This window comes from Fringilla coelebs (assembly GCF_963513975.1).
Source record: "Fringilla coelebs genome assembly, chromosome: 3".
NCBI classification, from domain to species: domain Eukaryota; kingdom Metazoa; phylum Chordata; class Aves; order Passeriformes; family Fringillidae; genus Fringilla; species Fringilla coelebs.
This window is the reverse complement of record NC_140030.1, coordinates 19,265,043-19,282,824: the sequence shown is the minus strand read 5'-3', so window position 1 is coordinate 19,282,824 and position 17,782 is coordinate 19,265,043. Positions and strand designations below refer to the sequence as shown.

At 39.5% G+C, this 17,782-nt stretch overlaps 1 protein-coding gene across 2 annotated transcripts in view; it reads right to left on the bottom strand.

The window, feature by feature from the left end:
* PXDN (peroxidasin) overlaps window positions 1-17,295 on the bottom strand; it is an 83,578-nt gene extending 66,283 nt beyond the window's left edge. For both annotated transcript variants that reach the window (XM_084201537.1, XM_084201538.1), the window contains exon 1: window positions 16,992-17,295. In XM_084201537.1, the coding sequence (XP_084057663.1) occupies window positions 16,992-17,206 (215 nt within the window). In that variant the 5' untranslated portion in view covers window positions 17,207-17,295. The remainder of the gene's footprint in view (window positions 1-16,991) is intronic.
* Window positions 17,296-17,782: the final 487 nt, after the last annotated feature.

The following is a 17,782-nucleotide window of genomic DNA, read 5'->3' as shown; positions in this document are numbered from 1 at the left end:
ATCCACTACAGGAATTATTTTCAAATCAGAAATTTTATTTTATAATGGTTTTTAATTCTCATGCTATCTTAAAAAAAACCAAAAAAACCCACCAAAACAAAACCAAACTAACACAACCAACCCCCCTCCTTTTACCAGCATGGATAGAATTCTGAGATACAATTGCTGTCCTGCAGTCTGAGAAATTACAAGAAAAGGCAAAATCTGTCTTTATTTCTCTCAGGGGGATCTATTGCTAAAACCAAACAATGAAAAGGCTGTTGACAGCACAGCCATATGATTCATTACTGATTATTTTTCTGAGAAATAACCTTGGGAAAGGGCTGATGTTTTGTCCTGTGTTTGTGCTATGCCCAATAAAACAGAGCACAACAGTTATATCTGCATGCTAACACAAATCTGAGATAGAAAAGGTCTTGGATCAAACTAATGGTTGGCATGGTCTGTGTAGAGCTATGATACATTGAAATATTTTAGAGGACTAGTGGTAGTTGGAGATGCAACCTTTTCTTGGTTTCCTTTTTAATATTTAAGAATATGCAGTTTCAACTGGACTTTTGAATAAAAAGTTACATTTCTCCTCTATAGTAGGCTAAAGAAAAAACCAAAATATGAAACTGACTAGTTTATGGCTCAGCATGAACCACTGAAACAAATGCACTAGCTTTGTTTGCTTTTAAACTTAGCAGTCCTGTGAATTACTACTGTGAACAGCCCACAGAAATTCTGCTGTTATGCTACAGTCATAAATTAGTCTTCTTTTCCTCCCATGTACCATTCTGTAAAATAAATACTGTTTCTCCACTTCTCTGTCTCACAGGGATGCTTAAATCTAAACTCTATATCCGTGAAATACTGATACTCTCAGAGGAAAAAACTGAAAGCCAGGAAGAAACATTACCATTCCTGAACCTCACACAAGACGAGTCACACAACAACAGAGAAATTCCCGCCTTAAGGAAATTGCTGTCAGAGCTGAGCCATCTCTTTGAGAAATATATAAAATTGTGATTCAAGATCATTAATCAAGAAAAATCACAATGACCTGCTTGTCATTCTAGTAGTAAACTATATTCACTGTTAAAAATGAGATAGTCTCATCCTGCTTCCAAACTTCAGCTTGAGCATGTTTGTTTCCAGTTTCTGCTCAGCAGAAACAAACACCTTTAACTGAGGAATACCACTGACCATTTTTCTTTAAAAAATCCAAACACTGAAGTTCATGCATATTTTTTTGCAGCAGCAGCTCTTGAAAGATTTAAAAAGAAATAAACCATAAAACTTCAAATAGTAATGGGTAGGAAAAAACCACTCACAACTCTGATTCTGTTCTGTAGCAGGTTAGTTCTCTCAGGAAAATGGATGCAAACAATGTGCATATTCCTAATTGAAAACCAACACAGAATAACCACCTGTGTTTTACCAGAGTGCCTTAAGCTTCCTTCTAACTCTGCCACACCAGCACCTCTCCCACAGGTACCCCTGTGCTGGGCAAGGATCAGTGCAGGGTCGAGCTCTCAGCAACAAAGACCCAAAATCTGAAAACAGGGTGAGAGAGAGGGCTCTGAATGAACAAACAAGGACAGGTGAACTAATAAGCCAGTATAAAAGTGTGGTGTCCCCACCACTGCAGTTTTAGGGACTTCTTTCCTCAGGGCAGGCAGCCTCACTGATGCAGTGCCTGTGAGCTTGAATGATATTTGTTATGCCAATAAATAACATCCGGCATCTAAAATGCCAATGACCTTACTAAAGAATGCCCATTTTGTTTCCTTCAATTCAAAAAGAAGTTCTGCAATTCAGGACCAACATCAAGCCAAAGGATGTGGAAAATTGAAGGAATTACTGCATCTAAAAATAACACCTACATTTGACTCAAAAGCTTTTATTCATTGTAAATCTAGGCGTCGCTCTTCCCCCTACACTAGGCAGATTTTGTTGGAATATATTTCCAACTGGTGTGTACTTCCCACTTGTTTCCAATAGTGATAGGCATATTAGATTCCAATAGACTTGGAGGTGCTAGAATTTACATGGATAGCTGTTCTTGTAGAATGCTAAGGACATTTTGCTATTAAAATGGAAACACTGTTGGCTTGCAGCAAGAGTAACAACAAAAATTCGGGTACTCTATCACTTGGCTGCACAGGGGATTCCTGGTTTCAGACAAAGCAACAGCTCTTCCTTCCACTGCATGGAAAATCCCAGGTCACCTCAATGAAAAAGCTGCAACTCTTGGAATGGAATTTTCTGCTTCCTGAGGTTAACAACAGGCTGCAAGAGCAGATAAGTTAGCTACTTTCTGACTCTGCTTCCAGCTCCTCCTGCTCCTGGCAAAGAAAACTCAGAGGACCAAGGGCCTCAGGACTGCTCTGATATTTATCTCCCCATTCCTCAGGAGTGCAGACAGCCTCAAGACAGGCAACTGGGCGTTCCTGTCTCTGGGGAGAAGTTGTTTTCTCCCTATGAAGAGCAATGCAAGTGGCTACTAGAAGACATTCAACCTCAAAGTACCCAACCTAATGACATGCAGAGAAGGGAACGTCTGGAAACTGATTATTGTTTCCCTTTTCTTCTTACATCATGTCCGTCCTCACACAGATGTCAAAACTATAAACAAAAAGCAGTTTTGGAGCTACTACTCATTAGGGAACAAGCTACCTTACAGAAAGCTCAAGTTACCTTACAGAATGCATCAATAGAATAATAGAAGATTAATAAAAAACATTAAGCTTTATACATTTTTATTATATTCCATAGCTTGACTCAATCAATACCCATCATCTCTTACCTCACATTGCAAAAGTAGAACTAAGTAATACCAGCCTACAACTTCTTCCCCTGCACATTTCTTTTCTTCTTTCTCTACGTAAATTGAATTGATTGGCCATCTTAAAAAACACTTTGAAAAACTGGATTGCTGAAAATTATGGATGTATCTGAAATTTCCAAGTTAATCTTACTAGTCTTGTCAGTATTTTTAATTCCAGTGGCCTCAGGAGATCACATCTATTTTGCATTGTCATGCACCCTCTTCCTAGCAGTTCTAATACTGGTAGCATTAAGCCAACAATCAACTAGAAAGCACTCTTCTGAATCTCTCTGTAATTATTCTATTCTATTGACACAACACTGAAGATAGCAGAAAAAAGTATGAAACATCTGTAGACAGCATAATGTTTTTACACATGTGCATGTTGTTCATAATATAAAAAAAGTAATTTCTGAATAAAATCAAAGACAAGTTTATCCTTCTTCAGTCTTCACAGTGTAATGCCATTTTTAAAGTTATAATGAAATCTGATTTTTCTATTTTGAACGTGTTTCAACTTACATTCCTGCTTTAATTACCCCATACAAACTAGCTATGCCCAGGCCATATAAATACCATTTGGGCCACATGGAGAGTAGCCACGGTGCCCAGCAACACATAATAGCAAACAGGGATTCTCAAGGGGTCTTTCCTCAGCTCAAACATAAAGAACAACACTTTTGACCTAGTGTGTATGTAAAAAAAAGTGCAAACATTTGATTACTCTTGCCAAAGTAGCATGAAAATACCAGAATTATCTGCCAGGTAGAACCTGATAGAACCCGCCTTTAAAGAATATCAGAAGGTTTAAAATATCCACATAATAAATACCTAGCATAACAACTCAATATGAGTGGACATTTATTAAAAATTAATTTGTGGCAAAAATTAATGAATTGCAGACATTTCTGAGGTGGAAGGGTTGCTCTGGCAGGTGGGTGCAGCAGCCCAGGGAAGCACAGAGCAGGGGCTGGTGGCACTCGCATCCCTGGCAAGGAAGGGAAGTGCAAGGGGGCTTTTCCTCAAGAAAGGGCACTTCCAGCTCTCTGTTTGCCCACACCTGCCCCTTCAAGCTGCATCACAGATTCAGTTCATTTCATGGTTTTCTCTGAGGGCAGGTTTGATGAGGCTCCAGAGGCAGGTCAGCAGGATTGCTCAGGAGGCAGCTCCTCCCCTCTCTCCAACATCACCACCAAACCAAGGAAAGGATTCAAACTGAACCCAAATGTTCCTCCCTTGCTTATTTTCCAGCTAACTCTGAGAACTGATGAAGACCATGGGCAGGAGTGAGCACCTCCTCCTGGCCAAAAGAAAGCCAAGGACCTTTCACAGGGTGTTTCTGAGTTGGTTTTGGGGTGGTTATTTTAGTGCAAAAGGGTACAATCTCTGTTTTGTAAATTAAAAAAGAAAGTTGGGGAATACAAGTAGCTCTATACTAGCATTAATACACTTAATAGATCAGCTACTTAAATACATTAGACTTACTATTTTCTCTTAATATGCAATCTAAATAATAAAAAAGTCTACTATCTGCAGCCATTTTTTTTTTTAAATCTAAGTTTCAATAAGCAGATATATATCTACCAATTAATTTCCAGCTCTGAATAAAAGATTCTTACACTATTTCTACTACTGAAAAACACATCTACATGACTTGAAAATGTATGAATTAGTAATATTCCACTTGACTAAGACCACTGCTATGTCATATATTTGGCTTAAAAGCCTGTGAAAAAATTCTTTCCCAGAAATATTAATCACCAAATTTTAAGTTTAACTGCAAAAGAATCCTCTGTACCCAGAGTTAAAATTATCACTGTCCTAAGAGTGGTCAGAAGTACAAATTCACCCCCTGATCCAAAGGCATACAAACACCAATTTGTGGCTGGGATTTCCACAAACACTTAAGACACTTCAAGAACTGAAGAGGCTGAAGACTGCAAGTCACAAGCCCAGAACTCAGCACTTAAGTGAAAAATTTTCTACTGGTAAAGTTTCCTCAGGCATCAGACAGTGTGCTACTACAGCAGTCCTGTGGCTGAAAGCTCTCCTGAGAGGTTATTCAGTGCTCTGGGCTCTGGAGGCAGCACTCCTTCCCATGGCCAAACCATGCAGCTGAAGATAAGCCTGGACTGAATAAACGCTTTATTTCCTGCCCACTGAAGCTCCATCACTATGCAGTTAAAACCAACAGATTTACATAATGAAAGAGACACCAATCAAGAAAAAAACAAAACAAAACAAACCCCAAATTTTAAATCCCCAAAGGCAACAAAAAAGATTTACAAATCCTGATGCTATCAGAAATTTCTTACATGTGGGTCTGGATGTTAAAACCAATTTATTTTATGGGTTTACCATCACGTTGAACTGTCTCCAAATTCCAAAGTTAAAAAAATAAATTAATTCTACTTGAATTATAACCTTCTTTTTAAAGCAATTTTTTGTTTACACTGTCCAGAAGATTGATTCCTGAAAAATGAAATATTCTTTCAGAGAAATACAGGTATTTTTAAAGTGAAGTCAGCCTGCAAAAGCCAGTAAGTATCTAAAAGTTATTTAATTAACCAACCAACCAGGATACAAATTCTGTCACAGACAATGTTCACATGTGAGACAGACACTCACTCTATTCTAGCACTATTAAGAAACAATTCCTAGTGGATATTCAAAAAAAAGGCAAATGGAAGGTAATGAAAAACTGTCATCTAAGGAATCTGGGTTGCACAGATATTGCTCTGTTCTATGTACAGTGGAAATTCAAAATTTTACCAATTTTGAAAAGACAAAACTAGCTTGAATTCAACTTGATATTGTTAAATGGTGAAAGCAAAACCACAGCTAGTTCTTATTTCTTTCTCTGATGAATAAGGGATTATAAACACCTGCCATGGAGTTCTAATACTGGCCTACATAATATACCTGAGTTTGGGGCTGTACACAAGTCACTTGCCTACCTGTCCTGTCTGTTTTAAGTGCTGTTCACATTGCAACTTCATCAAAACCAGAAAATTTCCCCTGTACTATCTGAGGTGTTTGGCAATCCCACAGATTTCTTCAAAAGACAAGTCTATCTTACACCCATTGATGGATATATATCTTTTATACAGATATCACCAGTATAAAGATTGACACTGAAGGCTGGTTTGTTTTGTTGGTTTTTTTAAATAAACCTTGCTTTCAGCAAATAATTACTGTTCAGTTAAAAATTACTGTTCATTAGAAATCTCTAATGAATACTGGGTCCCATACTGGTTTTACATATTTTTTTTCTCTTTCTAAATCTTATATTCAATTATCCCCATGCAAGATGTATCCAAAATTTTTAAGTAAACTAGAGGATATCAAAAAGAAAACAACTACTCCAGAAAGTGCACAAAGCTGGCATAGTATAAAACATCCAAGAAAACACTCATATCACAGTGCAGGATTAGAGGATTTTCAAAACTGCTGTTTACTGAATCAAGAAAAATGTTTCAACATGTATCAACATTTTAGAAATTTCAAGTGATTTAGATTATTGATAGAGAACTCAGGAAAAAAAATACAATATCCAGAGTTTTTAAAATTGGTTTAAATGAATTAGAAATGTTACCATACTAAGAAAGGTATTTACAGACCTTTAATAATTGTCTGGTAGCCATTATTTACACACCTGACAGCTAAGTCTCCAATCTACAAGTTAACATGCTTTAGCTATACATAAACGTCTAACTAGGAAACATTTTCATTGATTTTACCCCCTACATAGGTGCTTTGCATTTACTTAAGCTTTTCCCAGGGCAATAAAATTAAGTCAGGAAGTTAATGTCTTGAATCTGGCCAGAGCAAGCCACCAACTCACAAAATCAAATTGCTCTCCCTGCTCTTAAAGCTCTGTTGTAGCTCTGCAGCTCTCTTTGCCTGATATAAGTCTCTCCTTCTGCTGGCACTTTAATTCAATTACCAAGGCTCTTTTTACTGGAGCCTGAGAACCTTACCAAAGTCAAAGATCTGAATTTTCTCATTCAATTTATGTGTGTAAGAAAAAAATACTACCACCTCTCCAGTTTCTTGGAGAGTTTATCAAAATGCCATCCAACCAAAACTTCTTTCTTGAACCCAAATTAGCTATTATCCCAAAGAGTGACAAAATATCCCTTAAAAGGTATCCTGCTTTGCTAGGCCATGTGTTTTTTAATCTACATATGTCACACCATCATACTGCTGCTCTAACTTTTTACTTTATCTTAGCAGACAATGTAATGTGACATTTATTTGCATTTGAGTTTTCAATGGCCCACTAGGGTTATCTGTGTACCAGAATGCACATTGCCCCCCATATTTTTCAAAATATTTTGGAAAAATTGGGAAGAAAAATTTTCTCTTCTCACCATTAAAACATGACAAGATAGTAATTTAAAGATTTGAAAATTGGTGACAGATTTAATCTGATTATGATTATAATCTATCATTAAATAGAAGCCCCCACGAGACACCAAATAGTGAAATTTTATATCAAAGTGGACAACCAAGGTCTTGTAAAAGTGAAATATTTGCTTTTGTAGAGCATGATGGACCTTGGACAGAGGCTATAAACCTCTGAATTTAACTGTTTTGAGAAGTCTGCACTGAATTTCATGCTGTCCCATTCATAATGCTCACACTGCCTAGAGATAAGTCAAGCATGCAAGGACTCATTTATTCTTTATTTTTTTCTGCAACAAAGGAAAGCAGCAGCAAAATGGCCAATAAAAGGCTATTAACTCCAGTCTGGCTAACACAGTGCAAAGAACTTGACATTTAGCAGTCATCATCCTCCTTACCAAAAACAGTCATTAGTTAAGGTAACACTGTGTACCAAGTAATATTTTTCCTTTTTCAGACCAGCCAGGCAATGAGCAGTCTGTTGTAATAAGTGATTTAAGGGGAAAGAATGCTGAAAGAAAATGTTTCCGAAAGATACAGGGAGTGGCAATTGGAAAGAGAATAAAAAAATCTGAAAGTTACAACAACAGATCACAACAAAAAAGAGAGCAATGTCACAGGCAGTAAAACTAATTGGGAGTTAAATATATTTGCTCATTGTTTTCCTTAGTGAAACTAAAAAAACAACTCAGAAAAGAAAACTAAGAGAGAACACTACATCGCACAAAACTTCACACTTCTTATTCTACAAACTTTCACATAGCTTCAAGAAACCCTGCCAGCCACTGCACAAACTCTTCAACGTCCTAGTCTTTGCTTATCTTTGTAAATACAGATTAAACAAAAAGGCATGAAGATGAGAGACCACATTAATCTCCCCTCTGTGCATCTTTCTCAAGATTTTGAGACTCTTTGTTATTTGTAGTAAACATTCAATTTTCTGTTTAAAAGAATCACTTGACTCTCATCAGCAGCAGTAATAGTGCCATACCAAAAAGAAATCAAATTTGGCAGCCTGATAAGCAAAGGAAGGAAAAGGAAACATTTGAGTCATTCCGTTCCAGCTCAGTCAGCTCTCATTGCACCATCTTTATGGATTGTCTTGAAACCCTGCCCACATTTGCAATAAGAAAGCCTTTAAAGTTACTTTTGTTTTGGTTTGGTTTTTTTTAATTGAATCCAAATGGAAAAAATGGTAGACAATTTAGCTCAGTTGTTTCCCTGTATCTATCTATCCATCTGTATACACACACATTATGTACAGCATGTGTATATATAAATATACAGAAACACACATACACATAAGTATTTAAAATACTAACTTCTTTTTATACATAGACTTCACCAGAAGACAAACAACTGTAAATGTTTAGATTGTGTGATACAGATTTTAAATGTCACCTTTATAAATGGATCTTTTCTGTAAGTGAAGCCTTATCCTATAAGGATGTAAACACTTTGGCTTGCTGGAAAGAGACTCAGCAAATGTCCATGTCCAGGAAAAATCAGAAGCCTGGGGATTACTCATGTATACAAAGCTATGTGTGAGTTCTGCACGATGAAATCTAGAGTGTACAAAATATTTGATCACAAAATACTGTAAACAAACTACAATAAGCTTTGAAAGTCTCAGAAATTTGAATCCAAAAATAAATAACTGAAAAAATACCATATTAAAACATGAATCAAGATGGCTTAAAATTTAGTTGGTTTTTCAGTTGTTCAAAATAGAATTGGAGTCTCAAACATTAATTGAGCATTTTCATTTTACTCATTACACACAGTAAAATATTCCTGTAAAGGCCATTTTGTAATTTAAAAAAAAAATAATAATATGCAATTTTAAACATAGTGCACTACTTCTCTTCTTTTTTTGTTATTTCCTGAATAGCTGTCTGCTATTTTTTCATGTCATAATAGCAATATCGATTTCTTCTATTATATTATGTTGGTTTCTTTCTGCAGTTTCCTTCTATCTTCATGCCAAGCTCTGTTCTTTACTGGCTGTATTTCCTAATTTTCTTTTCTGCTAGACTTGCAACCTTTCAATTTAACCTTAGCTTACTAGCAAGGCAATGCATAAGCACATGTGACAGACCTAACATTGATTTAACACCTAAATGACAAAGTTTTCTGCAGGCTAATGACATCCCCAGGTCATCTCTTAATGAGCACTGACCTCACCTGGGAGAAAAATCGTAGGGGCTACTCAGAGAATTGAGGAGGTTAGAATACAGAATAATCATGTTTTTCTCTTAGGCATTTAGGTGTTTACCACCATTTTAGGTGAGACACTCCTCTGCCTGTGTTTCAGATCCAGGCCCTGCAGATGATGTAAGGATAGGCATCTTGCTGTTATTTTTCCACCAGCTGCCTTTGGGAATTAAGAGAGAAAGAATATATTTACTCATGCCCAAGCATCCATTTCCTACTCTTTCCAATACGTAATCCCATGTTTGTCTCTGCAACACAAAACGTTCTTATTCACTGTCCCTCATGCCCCTAAAGTCCCCAAAGTAATGCTGAAAATTCATTTACTCATCATTTTTTAATTATGTTGTTTGGGAAAATTGAGTAACAGAAGAGACACTGAAGCTCTCTGTTAAACAGAATCAGAAAAACAGAAAAATGTTTAAAACAGATTTTGAATGGGGGATGTAGACAACAACACCAAGCAATCCACTGATCTGTATAATCCTTATAGCTTTCTAAAACATTTCAGTAGAACAAACAAAAAACCTTGTGCTGAAAACAGTCCAAACTCCCAAAGCTTTGGGAATTAGAAGACAATCTTTTGAAACAGCTATAAAGCAAATACTCCACAGTCCAGATGAGCATATGAAGAGATGTTTGCAGTAAATGGAGAATTTTTGTAGTTGGGAAAGGTCACCAGTAGAGTTTCACAGAGAGCTGCGCTGAGTTGTGCATTGTTCAGTTCTTTCCTAAATGGAAGAGTGATGAACCACAGAAAGAACAAAGTTTTGCTTATTTTATTCATCTATTTTAACAAAGTCCACCTAGGAAGAACAGCAAAAAAAACTATCAACAGTCCATGAATGGCTATTAAAATGCAAACCTAATGCACGTATTAATATAAAATAACGTATAGGGAGAAAATCAAACTTTACAAATAAAATGGCAGGCCTAGAAGAGATCATTACTACTCACAGACAAGATCTTAGCTTCCCTTGATTAGTCCATGAGACCTCATACCAGATTTGTCCATACAAATACTGGGCAAAGTTACAATTCCCTTACCTCCAAACACAGCAGAATGGGGAAGCAACCCCAGATGATGAGAGATTAATACCAACCTTTCACTGAGAAGACCTCAACTTTAAAAAGAAAGGAATGCAGAAACTTAGGATCAAAGATCACAAATCATGGCTGCATTGGAACGATGGAGAGGGATCGAGTACTCACTGTCTCTTCCAATAGAAGAAATGGGGAACACTAAGTGAAGCTAACAACTTTCAGGCTTCAAAGAGAAGACAGCAATTTCCACCATGCAGTTTGTGAAGTACTCCTTGTCACTGAAAGTTCTGATGTAACTTAACAGCTAAGTTAGTTGAAAAAAAGAGGTTAAACAATTTGTGGAGGAGAGATCCATCAAGATCTACATAAAATATGGAAGTATCTTTAGCTCCAAAAATCCACATCTGCAAATTATTATAGGTATAAACAACTATACTGCTCTATACTGCCATAAGCTGTGCTTTCCATCACCCTCAAAAAACACACATCAGGTCAAATGGGTCTTTGGGTTTACTCATTAAAGGTATCCTTCTGTAAATAAACACATATTCATCATTTTCACATTCAAAGGTAAAGTATTTACTGCTTAAAAATACATCTTAGTAAAAACAAGATGAAAACAAGAAATTGTATTTATTCACTGAAATATTTGACAATGCATTCCGCTGATGACAGTGTGTTAAGGGTACAGTAAGCTACTTGCAGTAAATGATGGATATGATTTTGTTCCATATGTTTTCCCATTCTTCAGCAGAGAGTTTGATGAGGGCTAACACAGTGCTGAGATGACAAAAATACCTTCCCACCAGTGAATCCAGTGACTCAGGGCAAAGACTCGTTTGGGCCTTCTGTTGCAGCCCTCAGCAGCTTTGCCTCTGTCTCCCAGTAAATGTCAAACACTATCAGTGCTGTGCCCTTCTGCCCCCTGCTAATGACCAGACACATTCTGCAAGCTCTGCAAATGTCTCCTTCACACACTCCTGCCTTGGTCCTGGCTCGTCCCATCAGCAGCACAACCAGACTGCCTGGGAATGGCTTCAGCAGGCTTTACCTCCCACACTCCCTCCGCAGCTGCTTTGCTGGGGAGGATTGCTATCTTTTGCAGTCTCCATTTGATTTGTTGGGATGGGGCTTAGTAGAGAGAAAACCAAAATTTTTATCAACAATTCATGAACTTTGAAAGCCAATTTTTTAAAATCGCTTATGACTCCTCTGCCTACTTTTTGCAAGTAGTTTCTTTCTGTTGAAAATTCTATGAAAACATTCTCATCTAAAAAATACTTTAAACTTTGGTTCAGACAAATAAATATCCACATCAACATACAGACAATTCATCTCCTTTTATTGTCAACAGAAGACTGGTCAACACACTTGGTCTGGAGAAGGTACAAATAAATTAATAATCTGCCCAAACAGCAGCTAATTAATTAATTCAGTTGTCTGACCAGTGGTGCCCACTGTTGATGTCCTAGGTTGAGAGCAAGCAGCTGTGACAAGGGCCCAATAGGGACCTACTCTGAGGTTAGAAATTATTATTTCCAGTAAAGGTGTCCCCTTTTGAGTGAGCTGAGATCTGCTCCAGGCACTATGAACTGTACTGGCTGAGTTGCTGCTTATTAGAAGGGAAATTCACAAACCAAATACAGATGTAAACTCCTGTGTATAGAGACCTAAATGTAGGTGTTTTAATCTCAAATTAAATTCTTTACTCATTCATAGAATTTCTATGAAGGAAAATGTGAGATAATTTTTATTGAAATAATCTTGTGTTTTACCCTTCCCTGTTCTGTGTCATTCAAGAAAATCATCACTGGCACCCACTGCAGTTTGCTGCCCAGCCAGGAGTGCCAATAGCTGTGTCAGTATTAAGTTATTTTCAAGCCCTTCAAATACATCTTCAGTATCTGTACTTCTTCTTTTAACATTAAGTCTGTACAAATCCCTGCATCTTGAATAAAATCTTCTGGTGTGTTATCTCGTGACTAACTCCTACATGCAAATTGATGTTTACTCATAAAGCGATCAAGTTTACTCACAGTCCACATTTAAGATTGCAATTCTTCACCCTTCACAGTGATGAGATGTACTTATTTTATTTTGCCTTAATTTTAATCTACTGGAATTTTTCTAAAAGGGTTTCAAAGATCTAACAGAACACGAGGATCTTGTATTTTCAGATGAAAATGGGCTGGTTGTTTGCAGGCTGAAAATGAATAATTTCAAATAGCAGATCTGCAAACAGCATGCAGATTTCTGTTGTGATGGCCCAGAGACTCCTGCACTGACAGTATCCATACATATCACCCATTTCATTTCCCTAAACATCTCTGCTAAGAGGTATAATGTCAGCACAAATCAACAATGAAATGCAAAATGTCATTACATTTCCATTACCCCTACCTCTTTAGTGATTCACATATTCTCCAAATGGATGTGATTTGTGTTATTTAGTGTGTGAGGTTTTTATTTGTATTAAGACAGATACCCTTGGGAAGCCTCAATAATGGTTTTCACTGGCATTATGAACATACATTAGATTTCACCAAAAGCTCTTATGGAGAGATGAAAAAATGTAAGCACTTCTTACTCAGCTGTCCAGAAAGTCACCACAGAATTAAATTACTAAAACTTCCCCCTTTCCCTTTGACATCTACAGTACAAACCAGAAATTAAAATACATTGATAAATGAGTAAATAAAAAAGTACACACCCTAAACTATCCAATGTTGAATATATGTTAGAATCATGTAACAAAAGCAGCAATATGCAACACAAACTGTTGCCCTCAATTTCATTTCAGAGCCTACCTTCAAAAGCCATTCAGCTGGAATGGCTGCAGCTTAAGAAATTCTATTAAGGTTTGATCACTTAAAATTATACTTGCATGTTGAAAAGGAGTTTCATTCGTAGCAGACATGCAGGTGCAATAATAATTACACCCAAATTAATAATCACACAGCAAATACAGAATGACTTATTTCAAAATTAAATCTTCTCCTCAATAATTTGCGTGTTATTCTCAGTGCAAATCAAGTCCAATTTCTTTTGTGACAACTATTTTTGCCAATTTTTACCTTTTCTGCTATTTATGAGAATATTAGTTTCTTTTCTTGTTCAGTCTGTTAGACTCAAATGCAGTGAATACAATTTTGTTTGTACAGCCAGCAAGAAGCAAGAGAGCAATGAGGTGCTGCCAAGAAAAACTGTGAACAAATTTCAGTATTGGTCTGACTATGTGTAGCCAGTCCTGTAGACAGGTTTGGATTTGGATTGTGTTTAGATACAAATATTGCATCAATACTCAAAGGTCTTCTGTCAGAATTATCAACACCACATATAAGAAATTGCTCTAGAACACAGGAATTCCCTGAAAAGTGTAAGACAGGATACAATTATGGGAGGGGGAGACAGCAAGAGGAAATACCCAGAATTTTACATTCCTCAATAGTTTAAATGGTTTATTATAAATATGTTTCACCAATTTCTATGAAAATAAGCACTCTGTATTTAGTCAGAGATGAAATGAAATTTCCATGATTGCATTTATGGCATTAAGTAGCTTTTCAAACCATTTTGTACACGGGTCTCCATTTTTAAGGGAAGTCAGCACAGGACTGGGATGTTGGCCCTAGTCCAAAAAAGTCCAAAATTGTCCCAAGTAAAAATGAAACCACATGCTTATGCACGGCTCCCTGAGCTCGTTCAAAACTGGCAGAATCCACCCTGCAGCAGCAATCTAAACCACGGTTCCGAGCCTGCAGCAGGGAAGGGGAAGTGCCAAAAAGTGGGAGGAGCAGGAGAGAGTGAGAAAATGTACAGCCAGAAGCAGCACTGGCAAGGTCAGCAACTAGTAGTGTTATGAACAGCTTTCAAAGGAGAGCCTGAGATCAGGAGTAGACATTTTTGATATGTGGGAGAAAACACTTGGCTGCACCATTGGTCTGGGCCCCATGCTGCTTTAATCCATGTAACAAATGATATGTGAAGTAGAACAAAGTCAACTCAGCTTCTAAAATGGGGGATTTTTCAGAACCAGTACTCAGCAAAATATTTATAAGCCAGGAAAAACTTAGGGTGATATTTTTTTACAAAATTACTTTGCACAGTCAATCTATGTTGTAAGTAAGAAATAAAACAGATGAGAATGTGGAATTCATCAATGCCAGTAAAAATGGACTTAACCCATCAGCAGTACACTCTGCAGGATTTCCTAAGTTTTTGTTTGAAAGGTGAAGGTGATTGATTTAAATTAATTTATTATTTTTAATAATCTAACTATCAACACCACTACTAAAGAAAATACATTTAATATACAGGCACCATTTGAAAGACAAGCGTTGAGAGTCAAACCAGAGATTAAATAACTGCTTATTTTCATGCTTAAAAAAGAAACTGTCCTTGAGTGGAGAAAGTTCTCTATGGGTGATGGGCTACCTCTTTGAGGTACAGTGTAGAACTACAGTTCAACATCGCAGGTAAGTGAGAAAAAGGAGTGGTAATTCAGTGAGTACCTCAGACATGCAATAGTTATTCTGAAAGTTACCTCCTACAGCTAAAACTAAGCAATTCATATAAAACAGGTAAGCTATTTATGTATGATTGGTACCTTCAAATTACTGATTATTAAATAAATTGTGCCATTGTTCTTTGTCCCAAAGACTTATATTGCCTGTCTTCTGACCCAGCTCCTTTCCATTCACAGCCATTCAGCAGAGCTGTAGCAGAAGGAGCAACTGAGTATTTACAGATGTAATACTGATTATTTTATTTAAAATAGTTCCCTGGTCAGTTGTCCAGAATGCATAATACCCATTAGTAGATGACAAGTAAGATCCCCACTAGGTTTTGAAGAATGCTGGTCATCTGGAGGCATATTTTGAAAATGACCATTCTTTGTCAAGCTGAAAACATATTTTTTAACTTTTTCTGCATTACTTCTGCAGCATGGTAGCTTGCATTCTACCAGAATGATAATTCACATTTGGGATACTAGACAACTTGATATATTCGTGGAGTTAGACGAGTATAATGCTTGCATTGTTCACACATTCTCCTCTGACTCACTGCAAGATTATAAATACCCACCGTAAGGGGAGCTCCACCCCGGCGAGGTTTAATCTAATATTTTCTGCTGTTGCAGACCCTTCTACCTTTAAGATGAAACCAAGCCATTAAGACTTGACTCCACACTAAGACTTCTTTTTTTTTTTTACATTTAAGATGATTCACAAAACTAGCTTTACACTGTTTCCTGTAATCTCAAGGCAAAAGGTGTTCTGTAAATGTACTTTGTTTCAAATGTAAGAAACATTAGCCACCCACTTCCTGTACTGTTCCCTAAAAGGTTTACAAGTACTGCAGCACTAATCCAATTCTGCCAAAAGCCTGCACTTCTTGCCAAAGAGGGACTCAGTTAATGCTAAATGACTGTACTCTTCACATTAAATAATACTTGGAAGCTGAAACACAGCAAGGCTTTATAGACCCCTTTTGAAAATATCTGACAAAGTCACAAGTTAATTTATGACAGGAGGCCCCGCAGAAAATTCCCAGGGCCAAGCTCTGCTCAGCTTCCACGGCTGAGTGTGTGTAAGGAAAGGGCAGGGCTGGTGCCAAGAGCTTTCTGAGCCCAAGTAACATATAAGCAGGTCAGTGGAACAAATCTGTTCCTCCTAGTAAGCCACGAAACAAAATAGTGTGTGATGTTCATTTGGAACTTCGCCTTTATTGCAGGGAAATATGCCTGGAAAGGTAACTGTTTCAGTCAAATCAATGTGAATTAAATGTCAATCATTGTCAATACTGAAATTTATACCAATGCAATTCCACCCAAAACGGTGACCAGAGGAACGGCCGGGCACTTCAACTGACAGGCATTTGTGTCTGAACTAAAAAACTGGTTATTAACTAATGTTCGCAAACCTCTGCAAGAATCTGAGCAGGGTTCGTTTTCAGCAAGCCCAGGGCTTGGATCCCGGTTTGCTCGTACATCCCCAACAGGTCTAAGAATTGAGCACAAAGTGTCACCTATGTCCCAGTCGATCCCCCTGCCGCCTGAATTTGCTTTTAAACAGGATACTAGGGAAGTTCTGAAATCGTTCTAGGGACGACTATACTGGGACACAAGACCCGCACGCTAACCAGAACATCCACCTCGAAGAGCCCCGCAGAACCGGGGGCACCGCTCCGACCGCCTCGACTCCGCGCCGCCGGAGCCGGGCAGGAGCGCGGGGGGCACGGCCGGACCGCGGGGCCGAGCGGGGCCGGGGGCGGCGAGCGCAGCCCCGGAGCAGCGCAGCGAAGCCCGGGCCCCTCGGGCAGAGCCACCGCCGCGGGTCCGGCCCCCTCCCCCGACCGCAGACAAAGAGCCGAGGCTCCGCCGCCACCCACCCCAGCGCCTCTCGCCCCAGGTATCCATCCCCTCCTCCGCCTTCGCCTCTGCCCTCCCTCCCTTCCTGCCTCCCTCCGCCCCCCTCCCTGCCCCGGGCCGCCGCGGCAGCCCCCGCCGGCTACTCACAGGATGGTGGTCTGGGGGGACACGGCGGGGACGCTCTCCAGCATCAGATGCATGCAGCGCACCGTGGTGCGGAAGCAGAGGCAGCGGCTGGGGCACCAGACGCTCCCGCGCTGCGGCGGCGGCTGCGCGGCGGCGGGGGGGAAGAGCCCCCCACTGCGGAGCAGCAGCAGCAGCAGGCAGAGCCCGGGGGCGGCCGCCGCTTCGCACCGGGCCATGCTGCCGGGCGGAGGGCGAGGAGGAGGAGGAGGAAGAGGAGAGGGGCTTCTGCAGATCCGCGTCGCGCCCGCTCCGCTCCCGGCTGCCGCTCGGGTCGGCGGCGGGGCGATCCCGGCCCCCGCGCGGGCTGGAGGAGGGGACGGCGGAGGGCCCGCCCCGGCCGGCGGAGGGAAGGATGGATGGATGGATGCATGGATGGGCGGCCGCCCCGCGCGGGGCTCCGCGCCGCCCTGCGCACGCACCGCGGGCAGAGCCGCGCCGGGCACGGCCGGGGCCGGGGTCCGCCCGGCGGCTGGTCCTCCGTGCGCGGGAGGGACAGCGTGAGAGCACCCTCTGAGCGGGACGGCAGCTTGCACCTCGGGAGACGAGAGAAGGAAGGCAAAATGAGGGGACTGGAGAAGGGGAAAGAAAGGGTAAGGAGAGGAAAGGAGAATAGAAAGCAAAGAGAAAAAATGAGGACAAACAGATTAGGGAAAGAGAAACCTTTATGGGAAGAACCAAGTCCAGCAAGCCAATTTCCATTTCTGCCCTGGTTTGAAAACTCACGTACACAAGCCTTGGACTATCCTCTGTGA